This window comes from Podarcis muralis, chromosome 6 (genome assembly GCF_964188315.1).
Source record: "Podarcis muralis chromosome 6, rPodMur119.hap1.1, whole genome shotgun sequence".
NCBI lineage: Eukaryota > Metazoa > Chordata > Lepidosauria > Squamata > Lacertidae > Podarcis > Podarcis muralis.
The window spans coordinates 92308536-92336247 of NC_135660.1; the positions used below are offsets into that span (position 1 = coordinate 92308536).

At 41.6% G+C, this 27712-nt stretch overlaps 1 protein-coding gene and 1 pseudogene across 2 annotated transcripts; one reads left to right on the forward strand and one right to left on the reverse strand.

Annotated features, from left to right (window-relative positions):
* The first annotated feature begins 79 nt into the window (after positions 1-79).
* Positions 80-27332, forward strand: MAEA (macrophage erythroblast attacher, E3 ubiquitin ligase). Of its 2 annotated transcripts, XM_028728831.2 has the most exons (10): positions 80-310; positions 10820-11002; positions 12794-12997; positions 16399-16521; positions 17412-17423; positions 22079-22155; positions 24143-24251; positions 24623-24756; positions 25263-25458; positions 25999-27332. In XM_028728831.2, exons 1-10 carry the CDS (start codon positions 242-244, stop codon positions 26092-26094), a joined length of 1203 nt encoding a protein of 400 aa, XP_028584664.1. In that variant the 5' UTR covers positions 80-241; the 3' UTR covers positions 26095-27332. The 2 variants fall into 2 exon arrangements, with proteins under 2 accessions (XP_028584664.1, XP_028584665.1); XM_028728832.2 differs by lacking the exon at positions 17412-17423 and having other exon boundaries at positions 81-310.
* Positions 13987-14959, reverse strand: LOC114596946 (peptidyl-prolyl cis-trans isomerase-like 3; annotated as a pseudogene).
* Positions 27333-27712: the final 380 nt, after the last annotated feature.

Consider the following 27712-nt stretch of genomic DNA (forward strand, 5'->3'; position numbering starts at 1 on the left):
GGGGGGAGCGGAAGGAAAGAAGGAAGGAAGGAAGCGAGCGAGGGCCCTTGGGGTGGACTCGTCTGTCATCCGAAGGCCGGCGCGGGGGGGGGGGGGGGAGGCGGAAGCGCTTTCTCTCCCAGGGTGCAGTTCGCGAGGGGGTACCGAAGGCTCCCTCAGGATTCTGTGAGGAGAAGGAGCGGCGCGGGCGGGCGGAGGCGGCGCCGTGGCGGCGGCGGCGGCGTTTGGTGCTCGGTCCAAGATGGCGGTGCAGGAGTCGGCCGCTCAGCTCTCGATGACTCTGAAGGTGCAGGAGTACCCCACGCTCAAGGTGGGTGGGCCGCTCTCCCCGGCGAGGCCCCGCTTCCTCCCAGGCCTCCGCTCCCGGCCTGGCGGGGGGAGACGCCTCCCGGCATTTCGCACCAACGCGGCCGGGGGCCTCCGAGGCGCTCCCGGGAGGAGCGGGGGAAAGGGGGGCCAGAGAACGAGAGACGCTGCTCTTGTTATCGTGGGGGGGGGGGTGTATGTATATACATATGCATGTGTGTGTGTGTGTGTGTGTGTATATATATATATATATACACACACACTATACACACACACACACACACACACATAATATACAATCTGTATGTGTGTGTGTGTGTGTGTATATATACACACACACTATATACGTATATATATATATATATATGCACACAAAATAGGTATATATATGTATATATGTGTGTATATATATATGTGTGTGTGTGTGTGTGTATATACAAATTATACCGTATTTTTCGCTCTATAACACGCACCCGACTATAACACGCACGTAGTTTTTAGAGGAGGAAAATCCGTAGGCATGCCACCCGTAGGCATTCCCTCCATAACACGCACAGACATTTCCCCTTTCTAGGAGGAAAAAAGTGAGTGTTATGGTGCAAAAAATACGGTACAGTGTGTGTATATATACAGTATATATGTGTGTATGTTATATACACAAGGGATGTGGGTGGCGCTGTGGGTTAAACCACAGAGCCTAGGACTTGCCAATCAGAAGGTCAGTGGTTCGAATCCCCACCACGGGGTGAGCTCCCGTTGCTCGGTCCCTGCTCCTGCCAACCTAGCAGTTCAAAAGCACGTCAAAGTGCAAGTAGATAAATAGGTACCACTCCGGCGGGAAGGTAAACGGCATTTCCGTGCGCTGCTCTGGTTTGTCAGAAGTGGCTTAGGCATGCTGGCCACATGACCCGGAAGCTGTATGCCGGCTCCCTTGGCCAGTAAAGCAAGATGAGCACCGCAACCCCAGAATTGGTCACGACTGGACCTAATGGTCAGGGGTCCCTTTATCTTTATTTATACACACACACACACACACACACACACACACATATATATACACTGTATACACACACACACATAAGAATATATACATATGTATATACACCCCACCCCCACGATACACACACACATATAAACACCCCCATAGATACACACACACACACACACACACACACACACACACACACATGGTGAGAGACTTAATCTTCATTTTGTGTGTGTATGTGATGTGGCGAGAGGCTTCACCCATGCAGCCTTGTCTTTGCTATTCATGGTATTTATCTTGGTAGGTTATCTTTGAAACCCCCCCGCCCCCAAAACATCTGACATAGCTTCCACTTGAGTTCAGGAAGTTCTTGCAACCAATTGGAAGCCGCGCCTTGGTTGTTGAACATTTCAGAAACCAAAAAGGCTTACGTTCGACAACCGAGGTTTGACTATCCATTTCAGATTTTCACAGCATCATCTGAATTTGATGAAACAAAGAAGTGGATATGGTGTCATTAGAGCACTGATGAGCCTGGCCCCCAAATCCCTAGATGACTTTCAGTGCTTTCATTACGATTAGGAGGAACATATGGCCATCCAGATGTTGGACCACGGTTCCTGATGTTCCTTACCATAGGACACGCTTGCTAGGATTTAAATCCTACAACATATGGAGGGTTACAGGGTCCCCATTGCTGATGTAGATGTAGTACCCCTACTCCTCACACATTGAGCAGGATACCATGTTTGATAGTTGCCAAAAACTACCAGGAGGTCCAGAAGCATTAATAGGACTTTTATTTGCCTACACCAGGATGATGAATACTGTTTCAGTAACAAAATGCAGCTGGAAATCAGATTATGGAAAATTCCAAAATCCAAGTGTAACCACCTGCTCAATAAGCACCTTGTTTCCAAAGACTTTATTTTTGACCAGCTAATGCTTGGAATAATCTTGAGGGTTCCATAGAGGCAGGGGCAGACTAGAATGAGAATAAATATAAATTAGAGGGGGGAAATAAAAAGTTTGCTTCCAAGAGCATGTCTCTTGTGTTGATATACAGAAAGGGAGGCCAAGGGTTATCTGGGGAAAGCTCCTTAGAACTAAACTGATGCAGAAAAGAGGCAAATGATTCATTGGCATGGCCTTTGTCTTAAAGCCTAAACGGAGGATCTTGATAACAAGGTACAAACATTTTAATGGAAGAGAGCTGTTAATAAAAGGTGTAGCTCTTCCTAGTACACAATAGTGATGTCAAAAGTATGTTGGCTTGAGTCATAGTATAGTCATAAGGTGAGTAAATCAAATTGTATATTGTATATAGGAGCCTTATAGTTGGGATGGAAATAATTCCGTCATGATTAGTGATAGAAAATGAAAAATAGAAAGGCCTCTCATCTCTTAGGTATGTGTAGTAAAAATTGCACAATTGACTGGAAAAAAACAAGCCTCATTTTTCTCTTTGAACTTCTCACGTATTGATAACATCTTCTGTATGCTTTCCCTTTCTTCTGCACCTTTCCTCTTTTTTAAAGCGTATAGCTGAACCAACATGATCTCCTGCTTGATCTTTACAAACTTTTTAAAATCCATGTCCACTAGGAACAGAAGGGAAATTGAAGAACTACAGTCCATTTTAAAGATATTGGTCACTGTGTTATAGCTCCAGAGGACATGTGTTTTTATTTCGTAGTGGGGTTATGAATGTTGAGTGAAGTCAATTTAAAACCAGGTATACTTATTTGTTTGTATAAGGCTTTTCTAAAATACCCCTTTTATTAAGGATTTTTTAGTTGTATATTCCAGCTAATGAATTAAACATCAGAATTAATACACTTTTTTCAGTTATTGCAGTGTTGGATTAGTGAGAACAGTTTAATGGTGACCCAACTTTTCAAGCCAAGTTGGCTGCAGGAGTACTTCAACATAGAACCCATGGGCCTTGTCATATGCAAAGGGACTGAGACCAAAATTTGATAACCTCCCTGCAAGCCCTCATGGTGCTTTCCCAAAGCCAGCTAAGCAAGGTGTGGGGTCTTTGGAAGGAAACGTGTCCTAGAGCTCTTCCAACTTATTCCCAAAGCTGGGAAACTGCTAATTAGGCTTGGGAAGGAGGTGAGAGGGCTCTAACAGTGTCCTAGAGTCCTCTCACCTCCTTCCCAAAGCCCAGAGCCTTGCTTACCTGGCTTTCGGAAGGCAGCACGAGGGCTGTGGGGCATGTGCCAAATATTGCCGAAAGCTGCATGCAGCCCTTGGGCAGTTTGTTGGACTGCCCTGGTTTAAGCTGCTGTTTACATTTATGGAAATGAACTTTGAACTATTCAAACCTGCTTACCTGGTGGTTATCATTGGTTACTGTTAGAATTGCTGTTTACAGTGGTGCCTCGCAAGACAAAAATAATCCGTTCCGCAAGTCTCTTCGTCTAGCGGTTTTTTCATCTTGTGAAGCAACCGTTAGCGGATTAGCGCTATTAGCTGTTTAGCGGCTATTAAAGGCTTAGCGGCTTAGCGGCTAAAAGGCTATTAGTGGCTTAGAAAAAGGGGGGGAGCGAAAAAATCGCAAGACTCGCAAGACGTTTTCGTCTTGCGTAGCAAGCCCATAGGGAAATTCGTCTTGCGAAGCAGCTCAAAAACGGAAAACCCTTTCGTCTTGCGTGGCATTCGTCTTGCGGGGCACAACTGTATATGGTTCAGATTTTCTATTGATGAATACCACCATTTATTTACAGTACTGTGCTATAGTATACAAAACTATTCAGAAGTAAAAACAAAGCACAATGGGATTGCTGAGTGTATATATATATATATGTGTGTGTGTGTGTGTGTGTGTACACACACACACACATATATTTCCACTGATGCGTAGTTTTGCAAATAAAATGAAATCACAAAATGGTTTCCAGCATTAAAATAAGGCAACAAACATGATAAAACAATCGGACAATAGGTAATTCTTGTTAATTATACTTTACGGTTAGGTAGAAAAGGGCAAGGAGGGGTAAGTAGGCAGAAAGCAAAGCAATATCCTTTTCATGGTCCATCCAGCAAGCAGCAGTTGAAACATCTCCGCTTTGGGCATTTTCTTTGAACAGTCCACACATAAAGGAAGTCAGTTCATTTTACGTCTTTCCTGGTTTTTCATCTGTGTTGTCAGTTACTTGACTAATACAGTTCTAGTACTAGTCAATGCTCCTTAGGTTCCTATAGTGATCTCAGTTGATGACATGGTGCATTATGTTCCAGAATCTTGAGAGGATTGTGTGAAACAAGTGAAGTGCCCAACAGTGTATGAAATGTAAAAGGTTTAGTGGTAATGATATATTGAAATTTAAAAACGTTACATATGTCTAGAAACTTAGTTTGATCTGTCTATCTGGAGCAGAAATTAAGAAAATGGTGGTGGACAATCAGGCCTAGTGGTTTGAAGAAAGCAATGAAAGGAATACAATACCGTTCCCTTCGGACAAACCAGTTGTGTGGAGGGAAGCAAAACATTGTAGGTCATTTCACTCCCTCAAGCTGGTACCCAGCAATCTCTCTTCTTAATAGAAGTCGCATGAATTCTTGGAGCATTAGTCATACTTGGTCTGTAATTTTATTTACTTACATATATAACACTGATTTTATTGTCTTTGTAGATTTCCCTTTCTTGCTTATTTTATGTATAGGTTTTACTTTATCTTTGATAATGGCAATATTTGTGCTGCAATTTTTTGGATTTTTTTATGTAAAAAAAGATTAATCAAAGGAAATTCAGTTTTATTACCAGATATTTTGCTTCATGAGGGGGTCTTTTGGTGCAGGTTTATGGGTAGAATGCTGGATCTACATTTATTTGATCAAGCGTGTCTTTACATGTAAGCTCTGGAAGCCAGTTTACATATAAAATAATGAAATACAATTACCGTATTTTTCGCTCTATAAGACGCACCAGACCACAAGACACATCTAGTTTTTGGAGGAGGAAAACAAGAAAAAAAATATTCTGAATCTCAGGAGCCAGAACAGTAAGAGGGATCGATCCGCTGCACAGTGAAAGCAGCAATCCCTCTTGCTGTTCTGGCTTCTGGGATAGCTGCGCAGCCTGCATTCGCTCCATAAGATGCACACACATTTCCCCTTACTTTTTAGGAGAGAGAAAGTGAGTCTTATAGAGCAAAAAATACGGTAAATTAGTGCTGCCTATATCCCATCAACTGTGTAGTACTGCTCTGGAGTGGCACCACCCCATCCAGATGTTAAGTTTTGTCTGATTCCCATCTCACTCAGTTGTTGGAAGTTGAGTAATCAATTGCCTTCTTCATCTCTTCTCCACCCCCTTTACATTATCAGTGGCAAAGATGTGTTCATGGGTGGATAATCTGTGGCCTTCCAGATGTTGCTGAGCAGTATCCTGGGTGCCACAGATTTTCATTCCCTGGTATAGTTGAATGAACCAAGTCTAGGACCAAGGAGACCCAAATTCGAATCCTTGTTTGACAATAAACTCATTAGGTAATGTTGGGGCAGTCATGTTCTCATTCTCACCATGCTGCTAGTATAAAATCACTCAGACAACTATGTGTGTTGTTCTGAACTTCTTGGAGAATGACTGAATAAATAGGTAATAACATTTGTTATGCTTTTTAAAAATGAAATTTAGCAGTAACAGCTAGCAAATTTATTCAGGGTGTGTATATTATATATTTTTTTATCTTTGTTCCTATAATGTCAATATTTTAAAACTATTTGAACTGTTAATGTCCATCCTTATGGCAGGGGAATCCTCTGCACTTTAATAATTGTATTTATATGTTGTGTGAATATTTTTTCTCATACTGTGCACTCAGGTTTAGAAACTGAGATATGAAAGCTAGGAGCTAAATGGCACCTTAAACCTAGGATATGGGTGCAACAATGGAATGTCTAGGCACCCTTTTTAATAACAAGAATACTAAGCTGAAAATGAATGAACTGCAGCTAAAATACTATGTTCATTTTTCACATGGTCTAGTCCTCATCTGAAGACTTCAAAAAACAAAGTTATGCTTCCTCTGCCCCCCCCCACCATATTCTTAAGGGGGTCCCTTCTGCAGCCTTCAGAGAGTGGCTGGAAGTGGGGAGGCAGAAAAAGACCCTCCTTTCCTTCCACTCTGCAGAGAAGCCCTCGATTCTCCCCACACACCCTTTCCTTCATATAAACAGTGCTTTTTCCCCCTTAAAAAATGTTTAGGGGTACTCTCATTTTCCTACTCATATTGAAATACTGCCCCTCAATGAGGCCAAACTTAGATTCATAAAATGTTAAGGGTATGCATTCCCCACGTCCCCCCAGAAAAAAGCACTGCGTATAAACATATCTTTTTGGCACCACAATTAACACAAATTAAAGGCCTGTGCAGCTAATGGCAGAGACACCCACCTTGAGTGTCCAGTTCGTAAACTTAAGACTTAAGGGCCTTTCAATGATCCCACTCCAAATTTTGTTTGGATTTTATGTATCACTATGTGACTGAGGTAGATAACACTTTAACATGCACTACTTAGACCATCATAACTAACTGGCTAGTATATTTCAAATTAAAAGCACACCATACATTAAAAGTACATTAAACAAGGCAACTAAAACCTAAACAAAGCATGTTGGGTTTAAAAGAAAAGAAGGTGTTCAGGTTCCCAATCCATGCACGTTTTACTTGGGAGGAAGCCCCATTGAACTTGGTTGGGATTTACTTCTGTGTCACAGTGGCAATTTTAATCTGAAATCTTAGGCGCAGTACTGCGCCCAGAGCTCAGAAACTGCTCGCGTTTATGAAATTCCTTGTCGCAAAACGCGCCTAGAACAATGGGAGTTTCGAACGCTGTGTGCACTGCAGTATAATCCTCTGATGAAGGGTGGTTAAAAATAAATTACATTATTTAATTTTAGTTATTTAATTTAGGTATTTAATTTAGTTATTTAATTTTAGTTATTTAATTTAGGTATTTAATTTAATTTAGTTATTTAATTTTAGTTATTTATTTAAATAACTAAAACGGCTTGCAGGGCTGATCCTATTCATTGTCAAAACAAAAAAAATTCCATGATTAAATGGGCACAGGATATGGGGCATGACATTGAGCTTGCTGACTGGGAGAAGTTATGGACCACTGGTGTTAAATTCACGGCATGTAATGCCTTAAGAGAAAACATTATGAAAATGATCTACAGGTGGTACATGACTCCGGCCAAGTTAGCTAAGATCTATCATTTGCCCAACAATAAGTGTTGGAAATGTAACAAAACGGAGGGAACCTTCTATCACCTTTGGTGGACCTGTCCGAAGATTAAGGCTTTCTGGGAAATGATCTATAATGAAATTAAAAAAGTTCTGAAGAGAACCTTTGTTAAAAAACCAGAAGCCTTTCTCTTGGGCATGGTGGGCCAAATGGTGCCAAAGAAGGATAGGACATTTTTTATGTATGCCACTACAGCAACAAGAATTCTTATAGCAAAGTATTGGAAGACGCAAGATTTACCCACGTTGGAAGAATGGCAGACGAAGGTGATTGATTATATGGGACTGGCAGAGATGACTGGCAGAATTCGAGACCGGGGGAAAGAGGCGGTGGATGAAGATTGGAATAAATTCAAAGTTTATCTTAAAAACTGTTGTAATTTGGAAAATTAGGGGCTCAGGGTAATAAGAGATAAGGAACTACAGTTGTATTAATAACTTATAGAAGTTAAATTTATGAAATATAAACAAGTTTATTACGCAAGGGTTGCTGAAAAATCTTGAAACAAGAATGCAGAAAAGGGGTGGTAATTTTAGTTATTTAATTTAGGTATTTAATTTAGTTATTTAATTTTAGTTATTTAATTTAGGTATTTAATTTAATTTAGTTATTTAATTTTAGTTATTTATTTAAATAACTAAAACGGCTTGCAGGGCTGATCCTATTCATTGTCAAAACAAAAAAAATTCCTTCCAGTAGACCAACTAAGTTAGTTCTTGGTATGAGCTTTCGTGTGCATGCACACTTCTTCAGATACCACGAAAGCTCATACCAAGAACTAACTTAGTTGGTCTTTAAGATGCTACTGGAAGGAATTTTTTTTGTTTTGACTATGGCAGACCAACACGGCTACCTATCTGTAACTGGACCTATTCATTGTGTGATCCTATTACCTCATTTCCCATGGCAGCATAGTCCATTCTCTCTGTCCTCCAGATCCCACTGCCTTCAGATTGCATATGCTGCTCAGTGGGCTCCCTGTAGTTTAACCTCTACTCAAGTTGACAGAAGCATTTTAAGGGGTGCACAGGTTCTGCCCAGCCTGTGTGAGGTCTTGTCTTAACAGCAGATAGAGAGAGGCTCAGCTACACCCATTGATATGAAACAATTGCATTGTGATGCAAAAATCATTGCACTGGGAAAATAGCGATGGTGCTACTTGCTGTCGGTTGTCTTGGCGTGTGGAGTATTTTTGAATCCTCTGGGATTTGCACTAAGGTGGATTGTAAGACAGTTGGAACAGCTTAGAGGTTTTGTTGAGGAACTGAAAATCCTCTCTCCCGTTTTTTTGCTCAGCAGTGGTATTATGGTATTTTAATCCACTCTGAAAAGAATAATAGGGATATTTAGATGGGTGACCTTGTGCAGTGGGTGAACATATGAGGAATAGTGAGATTGTGCTCATAAGCCATTCTTCATGCTCCCACTGGCCATTCCCCTCTCCCATGGCCTTGTGTCTATGGGGGGTGGGGAGCTCTGTGACAACATTGTGCATGTGTAGGGTTCCTTTCACACAGAGGCCGAATGCACAGCCACCATAAGTAGGTGGCCAGCTGACGCCCTGGAGGGACATGGCTTCTCTGTGCCATCCCATTTCCTCCTCAATATATAATGGTGCTTATCTGAAGCACTATTCAAAAATCTGGCTAAAAGTTGATTATACAGGCAAATACTTGGTTACAACAACAACAACACTTATTGCGGTCGTAGACCAGCATAAGGAGGGAGGGGTTAGGTTTCTTACATTTGCTGTGTTATGCCTACAGGCAACTGTTTTATAACAGTTGGGGGGGAAAGGTATTTGCTGGCACTTCTGTACTAGCATAATTGTTTGCGTAGTTCATACTGCTCTTCAGCTAGACAAATTTCTGAAGGCTGGGATTATTGAGTGACAAGGTCAAGACAAATACAAAGAATTCTTTAGAGTGTATTGGATTTCAGGAAGCAAATAAAGAATGGTCTGTATTGTTTTTCATATATGAATGGAAGGGAAGTTTATTAGTTTTCTATCAATGCATACATTTAAAAGATATATTAAATGTAAAAAATGTACTGTTTAATTGTGGTTTTATAGTTGCAGTTACCTATAATTTGAATCAAAACTTTGAATAAAGAGCACTGAATTTATTTTCAAACACTATTAAATAAGAGGATTCCAAATTCTGATAAAATTATCACATCTTTTGTTCTAATATATCATAGTTGGGTCATAAGGGCAATACCTATGTTTTATCTACCTAGTCTCTATTTTTAGTATCCCTGCTAAGTAGCTCCAGGCTCTAAGCATTTAAGGTGCCCTGCACAATATGCTCATACAAAAGCTGCTGTACAAGCCTAGATGTTGATTGTGGTCCAACTTCATTTTGACTCTTATGCTCATGCCTGTTTAATCATTTGGGGCATTTCATGTATAACTAGCAAGCAAACCATTCCTGTGGATGTCTAGATAAAGTTATTGTAAATCTCCCATAAATTCTGAGTGAAAGCAATAAATTTAAAGCATTTATAGCATTATAGCCTTTTGGGAGGAATTCAATTCCTGCCCCTTAGGCAGCATAGCAATGCATATAGCTTGAAGCAAAATCTGGTCCAGATGTGTGCTCACTGTGGTAGACCCACTTGACGTGCTGCAGGAGGCCTGCACTGTGGTTTTCACAAGAAGTCTTCATAGATGTTAGCATTTCATGTGCTGAGGAATATAAACACCTAATTTAGACTCTATCAGAAGTAAGTGGAACACAAAATTTAAACTCAGATTGCAGCTTCTGGATTGGAAGGCAGTTTTACAGACATTTATATCTGCTTCATTAGATACTTGATCAAGACTAATCCAGCAAAGGATACTACATAGAACATATCAAATGCCTGAGTGCTTTAAGTACTTTGACATATTGAGTGAGACCTGCAGCTAGAGATACAGTGATTAGAACATCTTTATGGAGGGAGAGCCAACTGGGTTTTTAAAAAATATATTATTAAAAAATTTTTATTGAGAGTTTTCCACTTAAGATACAGTAAACATCTCCAAGTAGGACTGGAAAACACACCTTCAATTCTATGGAAAGTTGTTGTCCATCAGTGGAGACCAGGCTTCTCCAGCTTGGAGTATGTGCTGTACATTGGGCAAAGGCTGGTGTCATGAGCTCAGTGGGCCAATGGTGTGACTCAATATAAGGCTGCTTCCTGTCTTCCTAAATAGAAATAGAAAGCACAAGAGTTTTGATGTAAACACTGTTTACTCTGTTTTAATTTTTCTTCTTCTTAAAGGTGCCGTACGAAACGCTGAACAAACGTTTCCGAGCTGCTCAGAAAAACATTGACCGAGAGACCAGCCACGTAACTATGGTTGTAGCAGAGCTGGAGAAGACGCTGAGCAGCTGCCCAGCTGTGGATTCTGTGGTTAGTCTCCTTGATGGAGTAGTTGAAAAACTCAGTGTTCTGAAAAGAAAGGTAAGTTGGGTGGCTTTAAAAGAGGATTAGACAAATTCGTGGAGAAGCAGAGGGCTCTCAGTTGCCACAAGCTGCAAGGGCGATGCTCTGTCTCTACAGTCAGAGGCAGCAAAGTTTCTGAATGCCAGTTGCTAGAAACCATGGGAGGATAAGACGTCTGGTTGGCCACTGTGAGAACAGGATGCTGGATTAGATGGGCCATTGGCCTGATCCTGCAGGCTACTCTTCTGTTCTTTAGGTGCTATGCCAAGAAAGAGATTACATCATAAACACAAGGACTTACTAAGAGGTGTCATCTTTTAAAAGGTCTAGGAAGCTACAGATTTGTTTTTGATGAAAGCTTAACTTCTAAATGTTCGTTTAAAAAGGTTAATATTCTTCAGCCTCCAAATGACCTAACACGGAACTCAACGTAGAAGTAACATGCAGAAAAAATGAGGAGTAAACCAGGTTGGAAAAATGCAAATCCTTTTTGCACATAAAACCAAAATCATGTATTGGCTTTGCTTACCCCCACCCCAGCAAGGTGGAGAGCTTTTATGATTTTAAGCTCTTCTGCCTGCTTACCAGGCTCTGGGGGGCTCCTGCGAGGTCTTGCAGGAGCCTTCCAGAGCCCGTGTGATACCTTCCCAGAACCCAGTATGCAAGCCTGAGAGCTTTTAAGCTCTCGTCCTTCCGTGTGCTTAATTTGTGCAATATCAGCTGGTTGGCCACGAAGCACTGAAGTTGCAGTTGTGCAAGTTAAATATGTGCAGATTGTGAGTTGACTGTACATAGTGTTGCACAGGTCCTGGACCATAATTCAGCACAATTGTGGATGTAGTTAATCCCATTGATTTAAGTGAGAGGTGTCTACCTTTGCATTAGATTTGGGTTATAAATTTTTGATGGGAACATTTAACGAGGTTCTGGTCCCACCAATATTTTAACTATACGTGTATGATGACTGCAAAATAAGCACAGTGTGTTACTGGAAAGTCATGTTCTGCCCTTTGTCAGAAGCCTCAGCTTCCTTTGTTAAACAGTTGCACGTTCATGGTATGACAGTTGATTCCTCCAGTATCTCCATTAGCTACAAAGATGTTAACAAATAAGTGGTAGATGGTAATAATGGCTGTTTGTGTGTGTCCCATAGTCCTGGGTAGAATAGTATATGTTTCAGCTATGTATTAATACTGTGACTTGACTGTTGCTGTCAGGAGCTCGTCCTACTCTCGAGTAGGACCCTGGCAGAGACACATGCCCGGCTGGCATGTTCTCTCTCTCCTGGTCGATCGGGAGCTTCAAAAGCTTTATTCTGCCCGAACACCACAGCGACCAATGCCAACAGACATTGGCACACTTAGGGATCCGCAGAGTCTTCGCAGCTTGCGTAACAGACCTCAGCAACTCAGCATTTTGGCTAATCTACTTTATTTACATATAAACACACACGGAGCACTGCAACATGGCTCCCTCTCTCTCTCGAGCATCAGACAGCAAAGAGAAAAAGAACAAAGGACGATAGTCCCACTTCATGGAACACAGTAACACAAACATCCTGTCTCCGTCACTTCCCACTCTGTGGAGTCAAAACATACACCGTCATGTGATAGACAAAAATCCCATGACTGCAATCATGGAGCAGGAATTCTAACAGTTGGCAGGGTGGGGTGAGGGTGTTGTATTTGATGTTGTATTTTTTAGTAGGTTGTATATCTTTTTCTACATTTACATGGTAGAAAATGTGAAATGTGGAATACAGACCTGTTCAGTGTAACTTCTGACCGAATGAGGGGTTTCTTGGTATAGGCAGTGGAATCAATCCAGGCTGAAGACGAGAGTGCAAAACTATGCAAGCGCAGGATTGAGCATCTCAAGGAGCACAGCAGTGACCAACCAGCTGCTGCTAACATGTGGAAGAAAAAACGCATGGATCGTATGATGGTGGAGCATCTCTTGCGATGTGGCTATTACAATACAGCTGTAAAGCTGGCCAGGCAAAGTGGTATTGAGGTTGGTATTTGCTGTGATGAAGTACAAAAGGTTGCTTTATTTGGTGCTGTCTGGAATCTAGATAGCTATCTGCTCCCCCCCGGCTACTTCCAGTTATTAGATTGTTATTACTACTGCTTATCTGGAAGACATCACTTTCCTTGAGAAATGAAAGGTTGTCGTGGAGACCTCAAAGGCAATCATTCAGTCCTGGGGTGCTTGCTGAGTCTTTAAGGCTGGGAGACTAGATCCTGATTTTGGGGGAGGGGGTGATGTTATGGAGGCAGCTTCCTGTCAGGGTCAGGCATGGTAAAGCATGGTAAGCCACAAGGCGGAAGCAAACTCTCTATGTTCACTGCCTTGTGTTATTCCTGTATTGCTGGGGGTTGGACTAGATGACCCACAGGGTTGCTTCCAACTCTGCAATCCTGCGATCATGCCTCTTCTCTTCCCCCATTCTTCACTCCGTATTTGACCCTATGCCTGACGGGGTCAGCTATCAAAAACCAAACATAACCAACAAATGGAAGACTACAGCATATCAAAGAGAGTAATAAGCTTGCGTCTTCCTCTCTGTCCTTCAGTTTCCAAGTACAGGAAGGTTTTATACGGGAGAGAAATTGTACATTTTCCTGGCTTGCTGCTTAAAACTGCAGTTCATATACCATTTTAAGTACCGATGCTGTATCTGACTATGTATCAGATATAAAATAGTAGCAGCTTCTTACATGGGCATTGGGAATTCTAAGAAACCAAAAAGAATCTGCAGTTTTGAAAGGCTCCTTTTTTTCCTTTTTTTTTCTCCCCCCCTTTTTTTAAAAAAAGTGAACCCAGCTTTCTTAACTGTGTACAATTTCACACATCAATTTCACATCCTGTGAAATGTTGAACTTTGAAAAGCTTGGGAAGTCCATAATCCCAAGAGAGAATGTACAAGCTCCATCTGTCTTCAAAGACTCACCAGCAGTTTTTCAAGCCACTCCTTCAGAAATCTGCGTTGGCATTTTTAGTTATTGAGCAGAAGAATTAGCATGAATTGTAACATCTTTAACATTATGTCATTAAGGGGGTGGAATGTATTCTCACTCACCGGCAATTTCTCCAGCTCATCCAAGCCATTGATTACCTTCCCAAGTAGTGTATTTCTTGTCCAAGTGTGACTGTTTGTCATAGGTGATGAAGAATCGGGATCCGTTTGTGTTTGGACCATTATTTGCCATGGAAACAATTCCATGAACACTGTGTTTTAAGTATTCACACTATTCATCTTCAAATCTTATGCCCCAAAAGCTCTTTCTTCCTTTTCTTTTAAACAAATTTTTAATGGTTTTTATACAAATACAATATCCATTCAACACTTATCCAGCAGTACATCTAATGGTGTCAGTTTTATCCATTGTCTCCAGATACAGTGGTGCCTCGCAAGACGAAATTAATCCGTTCCGCGAGTCTCTTCGTCTTGCGGTTTTTTCGTCTTGCGAAGCACGGCTATTAGCGGCTTAGCGGCTATTAACGGCTTAGCGGCTTTAAGAAAAAGGAAACAAACTCGCAAGAACTCGCAAGACGTTTCGTCTTACGAAGCAAGCCCATAGGGAAATTCGTCTTGCGGAACGACTCAAAAAATGGAAAACCCTTTCGTCTAGCGAGTTTTTCGTCTTGCGAGGCATTCGTCTTGCGGGGCACCACTGTACACGCTTACAAATTCAACATTCAAACAAATTACTTAACGTAACCTCTCCACTGAGAATATTGAGTGATTGGCACAAGGTCTTGATTTTGGTTAATAACATAGTTCCTCCTTTTCCAGAACCTGTTGGATCTTTGGTCTGCACCATAAATCCTTTGATATTCCAGTGAAAAAATACAGCCATTGTAGTAGTTACTTGTGCAGAGTGCCAGAAATTTTTCACAAGCCTTGGGTGCTTTTTCACAGAATAGCTCTCTTTAAATTTATCCCACATCGGTATATAGGGTCACAGTCATCTTTGCTGACTAGGAATGCAGAGCATATCAGTCAGAAGGGGCAACACCATTTGAATCTTTCAGGATTTCACAGCTCTAAAAAGGTGGGGATGGGACTACAGGCAGCCTTGCCACTCCTTTGCTCCTCTTTGAAAGGCTCATTCTGCCATCTTGATTCCGTATGGAATCCAATTGTATCCACTTAGACAGAAACCTGCTTCTTGGTCTCAGGAATCATCATGCAAAAATTTGGTTTCAATATCATAAGAGGAGTCCAAATGCATAGAAAACAAACAAGTTTCCAAAATATACTGTATATGTAAAAGTTCTCATACAGTGTCGACAGCCCCAAGGTCAAAGAAGGGGAAGAGTTGAAAAGTGCTTTCAAAGAAGAGATCTCTAAACCTCATTACTATTTTTCTTTAATTTTTCTTTAAGCAGTAACTATATTACAGTACTTGTATTAATAATTTGTTTGTTGCACCTGTCGTATCTTATAGCTTAATTATTTCAAACCTTTTGCTACTGAAGACACTCTGGAGAAAAATCCAAAGTCTTTAATCTTACGATTCACATGCTTCTAGTTTACAAAATTTCTCTTCTTTGGTGAACAGTTGTGGAGTTGAGATTTTGTATGGTCCTCTAGACACAGGTCAGGACTTGAAGGTAAAGTGCCCCAAACTTGCCAGAAGCAGGGTTATTTTTTCATGCAGTGAAAAGATGCTTTTGGCATTAAGAAATGCACATTGTATTGTGTAATTTACAGTGCTTGACTTCAAGTTACACATCTTTGCCTCTGTTTATTCTTTTGTATAGGAAAGCAGACTAACTCATCGTGTTTGATAGAGAGGCAGGGGTTCATTTTGTTTGGATATAGACTTCCGTATGTTTGTATTGAATTCCAGTATTTTAAATCAGGTTATTTTAAAAAGGAAATACTTTAAAGCTTGGAACCAAAGCACTGCACAACTAGTTCCACATGTTCAGGGAACTTTAGCTATGTTTCTTGAACAGCAGCCCCCCACCACTGTACATGGCAAACATTCTTTGACACTGAAGAAGTTTTAAAAAGCAGTTCGTGACAGATTATTGGGGCCTATTCCTCAAAGGAAAAAGCTAAGATTCCCTAGACACGCCCAAGCCCTTGAGTGTACTTAAAATAGCTCTTCAGATTTTGCCCAGTATAAATGTTTTATTTTTTTATTTCATAGACATTGACTAGGATTTGGATAAAAATCTTCCTTCATTAAGGAAAAGGAGTTTGACTGTCCTTATGTTGGTGCTCTGCAAATCCCTCCCTTGTCCCCACAAAAAGGAAAAACCTCAATGTTTGGGTCATCTTGAAAAGCTTATTAGTTATCTTAACGAAAGCTGTATATGGTGTCATTCCTCTGGCTCTGGTGAGTAACTACCTCGTCTCATTTTTTCTTTCTCTCTCCCACACTCCTATCTCTGTTTAGGATCTGGTAAATATTGAGATGTTCCTGACTGCCAAAGAAGTAGAAGAATCCTTGGAAAGACAAGAAACAATGACTTGCTTAGCTTGGTGTCATGATAACAAATCTAGGCTCAGGAAGATGAAGGTATGCAAACTGGGTGATGCTTTAATTTAATGTAACCTTTATAGGTTGCAAAAAAATTATGCCTGAATGAGCAGAGGTGAATGGATAAACAATAATCACTACCACCAGGAACTGTATTGGTTAAAAATGCATTTAATGTAATCTAACTTGATTCTTAGGGACGCGGGTGGCGCTGTGGGTAAAACCTCAGCGCCTAGGACTTGCCGATCGCATGGTCGGCGGTTCGAATCCCCGCAGCGGGGTGCGCTCGCGTCGTTCAGTCCCAGCGCCTACCAACCTAGCAGTTCGAAAGCACCCCCGGGGGCAAGTAGATAAATAGGGACCGCTTACCAGCGGGAAGGTAAACGGCGTTCCGTGTGCTGCGCTGGCTCGCCAGATGCAGCTTGTCACGCTGGCCACGTGACCCAGAAGTGTCTGCGGACAGCGCTGGCTCCCGGCCTATAGAGTGAGATGAGCGCACAACCCTAGAGTCTGGCAAGACTGGCCTGTACGGGCAGGGGTACCTTTACCTTTACCTTTAGCTTGATTCTTAGAAGTTGTCCCATGTGATTAAAGTATACTTACTAAATTACCTTTACCTAACAAAACAAGTTTTATAAATCTTTTGTGTAAAAATAACTTGGGCAAGTATATGGAGAAGTACAGGGCTTACATAGCTACAATTTTGTATTCTACTGAGAAGTTTTCTATAAGCAAAGCTCAAGTTTTATAGTAGGAAAATTGAACTGGGTGCGAACAGATGTAATTTCATATTGGGGAAAGGTGTCTTTGGTAGAAGTTCGTTTCTGGGCAGCATAACCACATGCAGTTACATTTACTTGCTTGAAAATAATTATAGTGCTTTAAAAAGTGTTGAGTGCACTTAACAGAGGTAATCCTTGTTTTTACAGCATTCCTCTAAGGTAAGTCAACATTATCTACACATTGCAGATAGGCAAGCCACTGTCTACTTCAGCTCCCTAAGGCCACCTAAGGAGTTCTTGGCAGAGACGATGATTGAAACCAGGTACCTCTTGATCCATGGCTGTGTCTTAGCCAGAAGTGGTGTGTGTGGTGCTGCAGGGCCAAGATCCCAGTACCGGCATCCCTGTTGTTTACCTGGATGGGAATGTGGCGAGGCAGTTTTACCAGTGAGGCTGCTGGTCTTCACACACAGCCTCCACTCCGTCCCAGCACCATCCAGGTAAAAAGTAGCAATGCTAAGTTAGCAGGGCGGCTCTGCCCCACCACATGCTGGTGTGGTGTAAAGCAAACATTGGTACTTGCCATGATAAGTTCTTTCTCTGTAGAGGAGGAAAAGGATCCTGTGTGGGTTGTCACCGCCCACCTCTCCACTGGCAGAAAGTCAAATTTTTGAGGGGTTACACCTGGTGGGCAGGGCAACCCCTGCAGTCAATTCAACTTCCTGCTAGCTCCACTGAAGGTCACTCTTGCCAGGAGCTCCAAGCACTGCAAAAGAGAGAAGGTGGGAACACCATTTTGAAAGGCATTTTCCTTTGATCTTTATTTTGCTTTGTTCCTGGATCATCTTTCTACTCCCGCTCCTCTTCTGCCTGCCTCTTTTTCACTCACCCCTAGCACCATCGATCTCTCCTCTTCTTCCTTCAGGTATCCCTTTTCTTTGGCCTTTCAGGCCTACAGCCCTTGGAGGCTTCTGGACCTTCCATGGTGGGGAGAAGGTTTCAGAAAGGGGTGAAAAGCGACGGAAGGGGTTTTTGCCCAGGAGGAGAGCTGCTTAGGAGGATGGAGCTCTCTGTGGACTCATCAGAAGAGTCGTCGGGATCCCGGGCAGGGCAGACAATGGACATCATAGCCTGGACCAAGGGCTCTGCCTCAACACCCTTGGCAGACAAGTAGCAGCCTTGGGCTCAGTGTTTAGGTCAGCAGGAGCCCCTCTGAGTTCCTTCTCCTTGGTCAAATGCTTCTTGGCAGTGCTGCTAATACTGCCCTGGGATCTTTGGATGAAGGATGGTATACTACTCCTACTCCTACTACTACTAAAGTGCACAGGTTCCCCACCTAGGACCTCCATATGGTACTGAAGTTGCTCACTGGTCTCCTCCACCCCTTTGAGCAGCTGCAGATGGTACCTCTGAAGTTCCTGAGCTGGAAGGATCTCTTCCTAGCGGCTATCGCCTCAGCCCGGCAGGTATCGGAGATTGCAGCCCTTTCTGTCCACAAGGAGTTGCCGTATTTTTTGCTCTATAAGATGCACCAGACCACAAGACACACCTAGTTTTTGGAGGAGGAAAACAAGAAAAAAAACATTCTGAATCTCAGAAGCCAGAACAGCGAGAGGGGTCGCTGAGCAGTGAAAGCAGCAATCCCTCTTGCTGTTCTGGCTTCTGGGATAGCTGCACAGCCTGCATTCGCTCCATAAGATGCACACACATTTCCCCTTACTTTTTAGAAGGAAAAAGTGAGTCTTATAGAGCAAAAAATACGGTATGTATTATTCCGAAGGAGTCTGCCACACTTTGATTAGACCTTCAACCCAAAGGCTAACTCCAACCTCCACAGGTCTCAAGAGGTGGTCCTCCCTTCCTTCTGCTCAAAGCCCAAGTCCGCTAGGGAGAAGGAATGATACTCTGTAGATGTGTGAAGGCCCATCAGGATCTACTTCAGGTGCACAGTGGAATTCCACCTATCAGAATTCATGTTTGTTTCCTTCCAGTCCAGATCCAAGGGACACAAGGCCTCCCCAGCGATATTAGCATGATGGATAAAGGCCTGCATCACCAGGAGCTGTGATGGGTTCCCGGAGGGGGGACGGGCTCCTTCGGGTATCACAGCTTATTTCCACCAGGGGTGCAACAGCCTCAGTGGTATTTCGGACCCAAGCCCCTCTGGGTGACATATGCAGGGCAGCCATCTGGTTCTCATGTCCCACCTTCATGAGGCATTACTAGCTAAACATTTACAACTCAGCCAAGGCCTCCTTTGGGAAATGAGTGCTCCAGTAGGTGGTGAACACCATTACCCACAGTTACCCAGTCTGGTAATTGCTGAGATACAGCCCACACAGGATCCCCCCCTACTAAAAGAAAAGTAAATGTTGGTACTTACCGTGTTAAGTTCCTTCTCTGTAGGGAGAAAGGGGATCCAGTCTTCCCAAGTGACCACTGTGGGGGGGAGGCCATTGGACACAAAGAGCTGAGGGTTGACCGGTGGTTTGGGGCCACCCCACCACCAATGTTCAGGGGCCTCTTCTCTCTCTCCCTCTCCCTCCACCCCAGTTTTTCCTTTGCTTATTCTTTAGCCCATACCATTCTTCTCTTCTTCACCTGGGCTGCCTTACTAGAGCAGTGGACTCGTAATCTGGTGAACCGGGTTCGATTCCCTGCTCCTCCACATGCAGCTGCTGGGTGCCCTTGGGCTAGTCACACTTCTCTGAAGGTTCTCAGCCTCACTTACCTCACAGAGTGTTTGTTGTGGGGAGGAAGGGAAAGGAGAATGTTAGCCACTCTGAGACTCCTTCGAGTAGTGATAAAGCGGGATATCAAATCCAAACTCCTCCTCCTCTTCTTTTTCTTGGGACTGGGCCTCAGGAACAGAGTGGTATATCCCACTGCGGGACAGCTGAGTATCTTTCTCCTAACAAGTTGTGTTCCTTTTCCTTCCTGTCCTGTTAAGCTGTTTAATTTTTGGCTATACAGTTACTTGCTTAAGCACGGATTGAACTGGTGAGGGGGTTTCCCCGCCCACCAGGCGTGCCCTCTCAAAAGTGTGACTTCCTGCCAGTGGAGATGTGGGCAGTGACAACCCACACGGGATCCCCTTTCTCTCTCCAGAGAAGGAACTTACCATGGTAAGTGCCAACATTTGCTTTGCCACACCAGCTCTTTGTTTTGCAAATTCTCGGTACAGTCTAGTTGCATGCAGAAACCTTACTGCCCAAGGTCCTGTCGACTTTGGCAGTATAGGATTTCAGTGGCATACAATTGTTACGTAATGTTTTATTGGAAAAGGTTTACTACAAGATAAGCAGAAGAGAGCAGAATATGAATGTGTAGTGTCCTTTAAATTCATGGGGCAGGGGATTCTTTATAGTGCAGTATGCAGTTAACTATAGTGCAGCCCACTCCCCAAGTATAAAATTGCAGGATATGTGATCCTGAAGCTGTAACTTGCCACAGTGGTTGAAGGAGGAGAGCTGCCATAGCAGTACAGACATGTGATAATGTCTGGTGCAGTGCAAGTTGTAGCATTTATGCATAAATACGTTGCTAAAATGGGACGCGGGTGGCGCTGTGGGTTAAACCACAGAACCTAGGACTTGCCGATCAGAAGGTCGGCGATTTGAATCCCCGTGACGGGGTGAGCTCCCGTTGCTCGGTCCCTGCTCCTGCCAACCTAGCAGTTCGAAAGCATGTCAAAGTGCAAGTAGATAAATGGGTACCACTCCAGTGGGAAGGTTTCCGTGCACTGCTCTGATTCGCCAGAAGCGGCTTGGTCATGCTGGCCACATGACCCAGAAGCTGTACGCCGGCTCCCTCGGCCAATAAAGCGAGATGAGTGCCGCAACCCCAGAGTCGTCCGCGACTGGACCCAATGGTCAGGGGTCCCTTTACCTTTTTACACACGTTGCAATGTGTTCCTTAACTCTTCCTTCTGCAACTTGGTGCCCTTCAGATGTTTTGTACTGCAACTCCTATCAGCTCCATACAGCATAGTCAGCAGATGGGGCTGGTACAGGTTGTAGTCCAGAACATCCGGAGGGCATTAGGTTGGGGAAGGGTATTTTAACTCTGCCTTGATGTAAGCAGACTGCAGTTTTAAACTGAAAGAAACTTTAAAAAAAGCACCATGCCCCCATTTACTGATATTCTTAAAAACTTTAGGCACATGGATAATATTGCAGTGCAATTGAGTAATGATTGTATATAAAAAGAGAACATTAGGATCAGTTTTAAGTGAAGGTTAGTTTTAATACAAGCTCTTTGCATTACAATGAACAAATGTTAAGGGAACTTCAGTACGAAGTAATTTGATCTGTTATCACCAAGTACTGTATACATTTAACCTGCGGATGACCTCAGTCCATCTAACCCCCCCCCCCCCGGCCGATGAACAAATGCCTTTTGATTTTCTTTAAATTTTATTAAGTAGTGTGGAATAGTAACTTATGAAAGTTGCAGATCCTCCTATTTCTGATTGTTGCTTCTCAGAAAGTGTGGCAGTTACGGCACAAAATTCAAATTTAAAATGCGGATAGGTAACACTGGCTAGAAATCAGACCTTAGTCATAGTAACAGGATTTTTAATAGCATTCAATTCTGAGGTGCAAATAGATTTGTTTTTATGCAACTCAAAACTATATTATTATATTATATTATATTATATTATATTATATTATATTATATTATATTATATTATATCTAGTGGCACATCATTATTGACATAAACACCAACAAATAGAACTGCATACACCTTAATCCTAAATATATTAACTCAAAACTCCTATTGATTTCAGTGTAACATAATGTAAAGTAAGTATGTCTAAGATCACGGGTTAAATGTGGCCACATCTAAGATCCTGTCTTTTCTTTAATCTTAGAGCTGTCTGGAGTTCAGCCTAAGGATTCAGGAGTTCATTGAACTTATTCGACAGAACAAGAGACTGGATGCTGTCAGGTATGAAAATAGGATGTGCAGAATTTTGTACTGGTTATAATCCTCAATTTCTACATTCCAGTCATGAGTCTCATCCCACTAGGTCTCAGTGATGCCTATTAGACCATATTTGCTCCAAATTGTTTTCCTTGGTTCCTATACCTTATGTGTTAATATAGATACAAGTCATTCCCTCCAGCTGCTTCCTCCTTGTAGTTTCCTGCCCTTTAGCAGGTTTCTGGAGTGCGTCATTGAAGCTGTTATCCCCAATACCAAGTGTTCCCGTCGACCAACTATTGTCCTCCTTCCCCATAGGATTTAGTTTAAAGCACTCCTGATCAGGTTTGTGAGACTCTTAGCAAACATATTCTTGCCAACCACTTTGAAGTGCAACGCATCTCTTTCCAGAAATCCTTCCTTAAGGAAGCAGAGATGATGGTCCAAGAAGCTAAACTTTTCCAAACCTAAACTGGAAATATTAGACAGCTAGAAAGGCCTTTGCTGCATGATACGTTAAGACTTGCCATCATATTTTTCTGCTAGGGGCAGTGTTGGTGTTAGTAGTGTTGTAGATGGTAGGATAGTGTAAAGGGGATGAGGTAGAAATAAGTTCCATCATAGAACATGATGTCAAAGAAGGTGTCAGATACTACACTTGAACACCATTGGGCTAGTGATTAACTATCCCAAGTTACTCAAACTGATGAGGATCAATATTTTTCCCTTCTCAATTGTATCTCAAGTTGCAGATTGATTTAAATACAATAAAAGTAAACTGTGGGAACCATTGAGAATTGATCCAGTCTCTATCATCACTGTTCCCTCTTTGCCATTTGTTGGTGTTGTGCAATATAACCCTTGGAACTTTGATATGAATGTGTAGAGTTCAGTTTGCATGATGAGTCATTGAATAGGCACAATACAGTAGACAATTAGGAGGAGCCATTAGAATATGTGACTTTTCTAGCTGCAAGCCAGCAGGTAGAATGAATTTGCTCAGATAACCTTAGCTAAACACCTATCAGGCCTTCTATTGAGGGAGTCCTGCTTTTTGGAGTTAGATAAACGACTCACTGTGTATTAGTGTAACTCGGTATTCTTAGATTTTTTTTTTCTTTAGACCATTTTAGAGCTGCTGTATAGCACCATTACTGTTTTGTCAAACTGACATGTTGTGTCTCTAAACTAATGCCTTAAAATACAGGCAACTCAGGGATAGTGTGTAAAAACCAAATCACTTTTTGTTCAATTGCAGTTGGGATTGCCAAAGTCTGTCTTCCCAGACACCCACCCTCTTTTAATTTTTTTAAAAAATGACAATAACGTTGAATGTGTGCAAGTTAAATGTGCCTATGTTGTGAGCTCCCTGTATCTGTATTCAGCAATTTTTTGTTTTTCTTACTCAACACAGTCTTATCCCAGGCCAAGGGGTGCAGAAAGGAAGAAGACTGGTGACATACTAGCTGTGTTGGTCAGAATCAAAAGCAGAGGTTGTGAGATGATTGCATTGAATGGACCAGCTGATGTTCCGAATGCCAGAACTCTTCTTCTGGCACTTGGTTGTTGCCACAACAGCAATTCTTGCTGTTCTGCAACAGCAGACTTGACAACATGTTGGTTCTCATCAGCCCTAACACTGCTACATGAAAATCAAAAGTGTTTCCACACCATTCTTGCTGTGGTGGTGACATTGTAGATGAGGGGTGCACACACCCCTCAGTCTCTTGACCATGTTTAGCACTATATTTGAATCAGACACTCCCCAGGACTTGCAACAAAAATTGTGTTTTGATGGATGATCATGGCTCATTGGATTCTCTTCTGGAATAAACTTTGTGGCTCAGAAATGTAGTACTTTCATAGATGAGAAAACTTCCTGGGGTTGTAAGATTTGCTTTGAAAAATGTTTCTCTTTGCAGGTAAGGGTTGGTACTTCTTAAAAAGTACATAAAGCAACTATTGAGATGCTAAGGATGCAAGCAGAGTAATTTTGCGTTCTGAATTTCAGACATGCAAGGAAGCATTTCAGCCAGGCTGAAGGAAATCAACTGGACGAGGTACGACAGGTGATGGGAATGTTGGCCTTCCCTTCAGATACTCATATCTCTCCTTACAAGGTATGTGTCAATTTAATGAAGCTAAAAAGATGGGCAGAGGATTTTTTCCCTTTTTTTTCTGCAGTGTACTGATGCGCCAATGCTTACTGACTCTAAATTGATGCCCATTATTAAATATTGAGGATTTCAAACATGCATTTAACCTGCTTGTTGCTATTGGCAAAATGTTCCATTAATCTGCTTCTCGATATTGACATCTGGGAACGGTTGTGATTCCCCGCTGGCCTATTTGAAAGTATTAAAACTGAGATGCACAAAAAAATTCCAGGTTCAACTGGTTCCAGTACATAATTACATTCCCAGTACTTTGAAACTATTGAAATATCACAGTCTGCCTTTTGCATTTTTGTGTCTCTCTGTTCCCCCCACAGGATCTTCTGGACCCTGCCCGGTGGAGGATGCTAATCCAGCAGTTTAGATATGATAACTACAGGCTGCATCAGCTGGGGAACAACTCTGTCTTTACGATAACACTCCAGGCCGGGCTTTCAGCTATAAAAACACCGTATCCTTCAGTGCATCACAGTGAATTAAAAATTCAGTTTTTTCTTGAGCTGCGTTTGGCCAATTTATGTCCAAATTTTAGACATATGTTTATGCCTTGAATACTTTAAAAAACAACAGGGCAGCCATCTTTCATAGTTTGTGTTTTCCAAAATGCAGATTGCATGACACACAGGCTCTTAATCTTGATATAAATTGGGATTTTATTTAATTTTTTTAAATATCAGAATTCAGAAAAAACTCATGCATTTTTACGCGCTTGGTAAAAAAAATTGAGCAAGACCTGAGCCATCGGGTGTCTCGGCCGCTGTTTTAGTGAGCTGAAAATTTAACAGGTTTAGGAGGCTCGGAAGTATACCAAAATAAAACTGGTTGTCCTCGAAATCAGCATCTGCACCTGCAGATCCACTTTCTTCATATAAGCCGTCTTCAGTAACAAATGAGTTCTCTGTTAGGTGTTTATTATTCAAATATTTATCTATTATCCTTTAATTCACTTTTAAATAGACAATGTTATAAAGAGGATGGCAGTTCCAAAAACCCTGACTGCCCTGTTTGTAGCAAATCCCTAAATAAGCTGGCTCAGCCTCTGCCAATGGCACATTGTGCCAACTCCCGACTAGTCTGCAAGATTTCAGGAGATGTGATGAATGAAAATAATCCTCCCATGATGCTTCCAAATGGATATGTGTATGGATACAATGTAAGTGTTTTTCCATAGATGTTTCAAACTATTGTGATATACTGTATGTGGCTTCCTAAAACAGATAATGGCGTTAAATTTGTTTGGAAATAACAACAACAACAACAACAACAACAATAATAATGGAACCTTTTAAAAATATTCCCAGGCTTTTAAATATTTATATTTTATTGCTTTTTAGATTCTTACGCTAATGTTAACTTGTTGCAAATTTTTACATGGGTTTGATGCATTTCCTAGTTTTATTCTGTGTTAGCGTATCTCTAACTTGGTTTAAACCTTTAAACCACTCGAATAAACTTTATTAGGCAATATATAAATATTGTATATAATAATAAAAAAATCAGTCAAAATAGGGTTACAAAAAGGCTGAACAGACATTGGCTAGTGTGTGTATATAGCAGTGTGGAGTCTTGGATTGTGTATAGCTGTTGCCAGCTCTTAAAACTTTGCAGTTAAGATAACAGAAACTGAAGAATGGATAAACACTTTATTTCACTCTGGGACTATCATAATTAATCTCTCTTCTTTTTGTTTCAGTCTTTGCTTTCTGTTCGTCAAGATGATAAAGTAGTTTGCCCAAGAACCAAAGAAGTCTTCAACTTCTCACAAGCTGAGAAGGTCTACATTATGTAATTCCCTCGTACATACAATGAAGTGCCGCTGGAATTTGACATAATATATTTTGGCATGACTTGTAGAGAGAGATCTTGAGTGTGGCTAAGAGAGCTGGGGTGGGAATCAGATTGGTTGGTGGCATTTTTTATTGCGACCAAAGATCAATGAACAACAATATACACTCTTAGAAACTGAGGAAGTGTGACTAAAAGGTTGTACTTGGAGGGAACAAATATTGAATGTTTGGATTTTGTTACAGTAATTGGACTTTTCTCAAATAATCATTCAGCAAAAATTCAGCTCAAAAAATGGACAGTTTCACATGAGAAAAAAAAGTTACAGTGAACCTCAAAGGGCCATTTCACACTTCCAGACCTGTTTTCAACATCACCAATATGTGCCCATGTGTGGAAGAACTTGAAGGGGCCAAATATGCAAAACTGTGATACATGCACCAGGGAACTGGGGCCAGTCACGGCCTCTGAATGTGTGTCGACCTTGCGGCCTCAAGTGTGTGCCCGCACACACGTGCATCTCCCCTTCAAATGTGGTTGTCAGCATGAGACACATAAACTGGAAATAGATTTGCAATGTCAAAAGTGTGATGTAGGTCTGTGTGCTTCCTTTTTCCTTGTTAGCAATTGGCTAAGACCCTTTTGTTTGAAATCCTCTTCCATTCTGCCTTTGAAATGATCCCATGGGCCATAGTAGATGCTTGACGACAACACTAACACAAGGCTGATTTAACTGGATCAGTTAGGAGTTCTTTGAAAAGTACTGCAAGGGTTTATTCTCTTCCAAAAACCCTCCACACATTGACCATCTTGGGAAGACTGCATAAATACGAAGTAACTGAAAACATTACAGGCACAATGCACTGCTTGTATGTCTGTCCTTCTTCCAGTTGACCATAGTGTTAAAATTCTTCATTTATTAGTTACTATGTGCATAGGATTCAATATCAAACCATTAGTGCTACTGCCTTATTTCTTACTTTGAGAATGTACTCACATAAAGATCAGCTGGTAACCTTAAGTGTTGGGCAAATTTTGAAGATGCCTTGCAGGATTAATTATGTAATTTTAGGGTATTCATTACACAAGAGATTAGTTCAGTTTTAACAGCTGCAAATCACATCCTTATCACTCTCCAAATAAAACCATTGTAGTTGGAAAAAAACATATGGTAGAAGTTTGTATTTAGCATTTATTTTTGCATGTTGATGTTGATTAGCTAATAAAGACTGTAAACACAAACCCTTTTATAATCATTGTTTCTTTTCCTTAGTTGACAGTGGAATGTTAATTTGTTCTTGAAACTATGAATTGGTGCGGGGAGTTAACCTTCACTACTAAAATAGTCACATTACAGATATTTTACCTAATACTGGTGACAATTCAGTATTTTCTGGATACCTGTCTGATTATTGGATTATACAGATACTGTATTTTTGAAAACTGAACAGCTATCAATAAGTAAAGGGACAGATGATGTGCTCATCTCTTCTAAGCACTTGATCCAGTACACCTTCAAAATTCTGGGAAGGGTGAGGAATTGGCTAGGAGATACATTTAGATGTGGAATTGGGATACTCACATGATCACAAAATTAAATACAGAATCTATGGTTCTAAGTG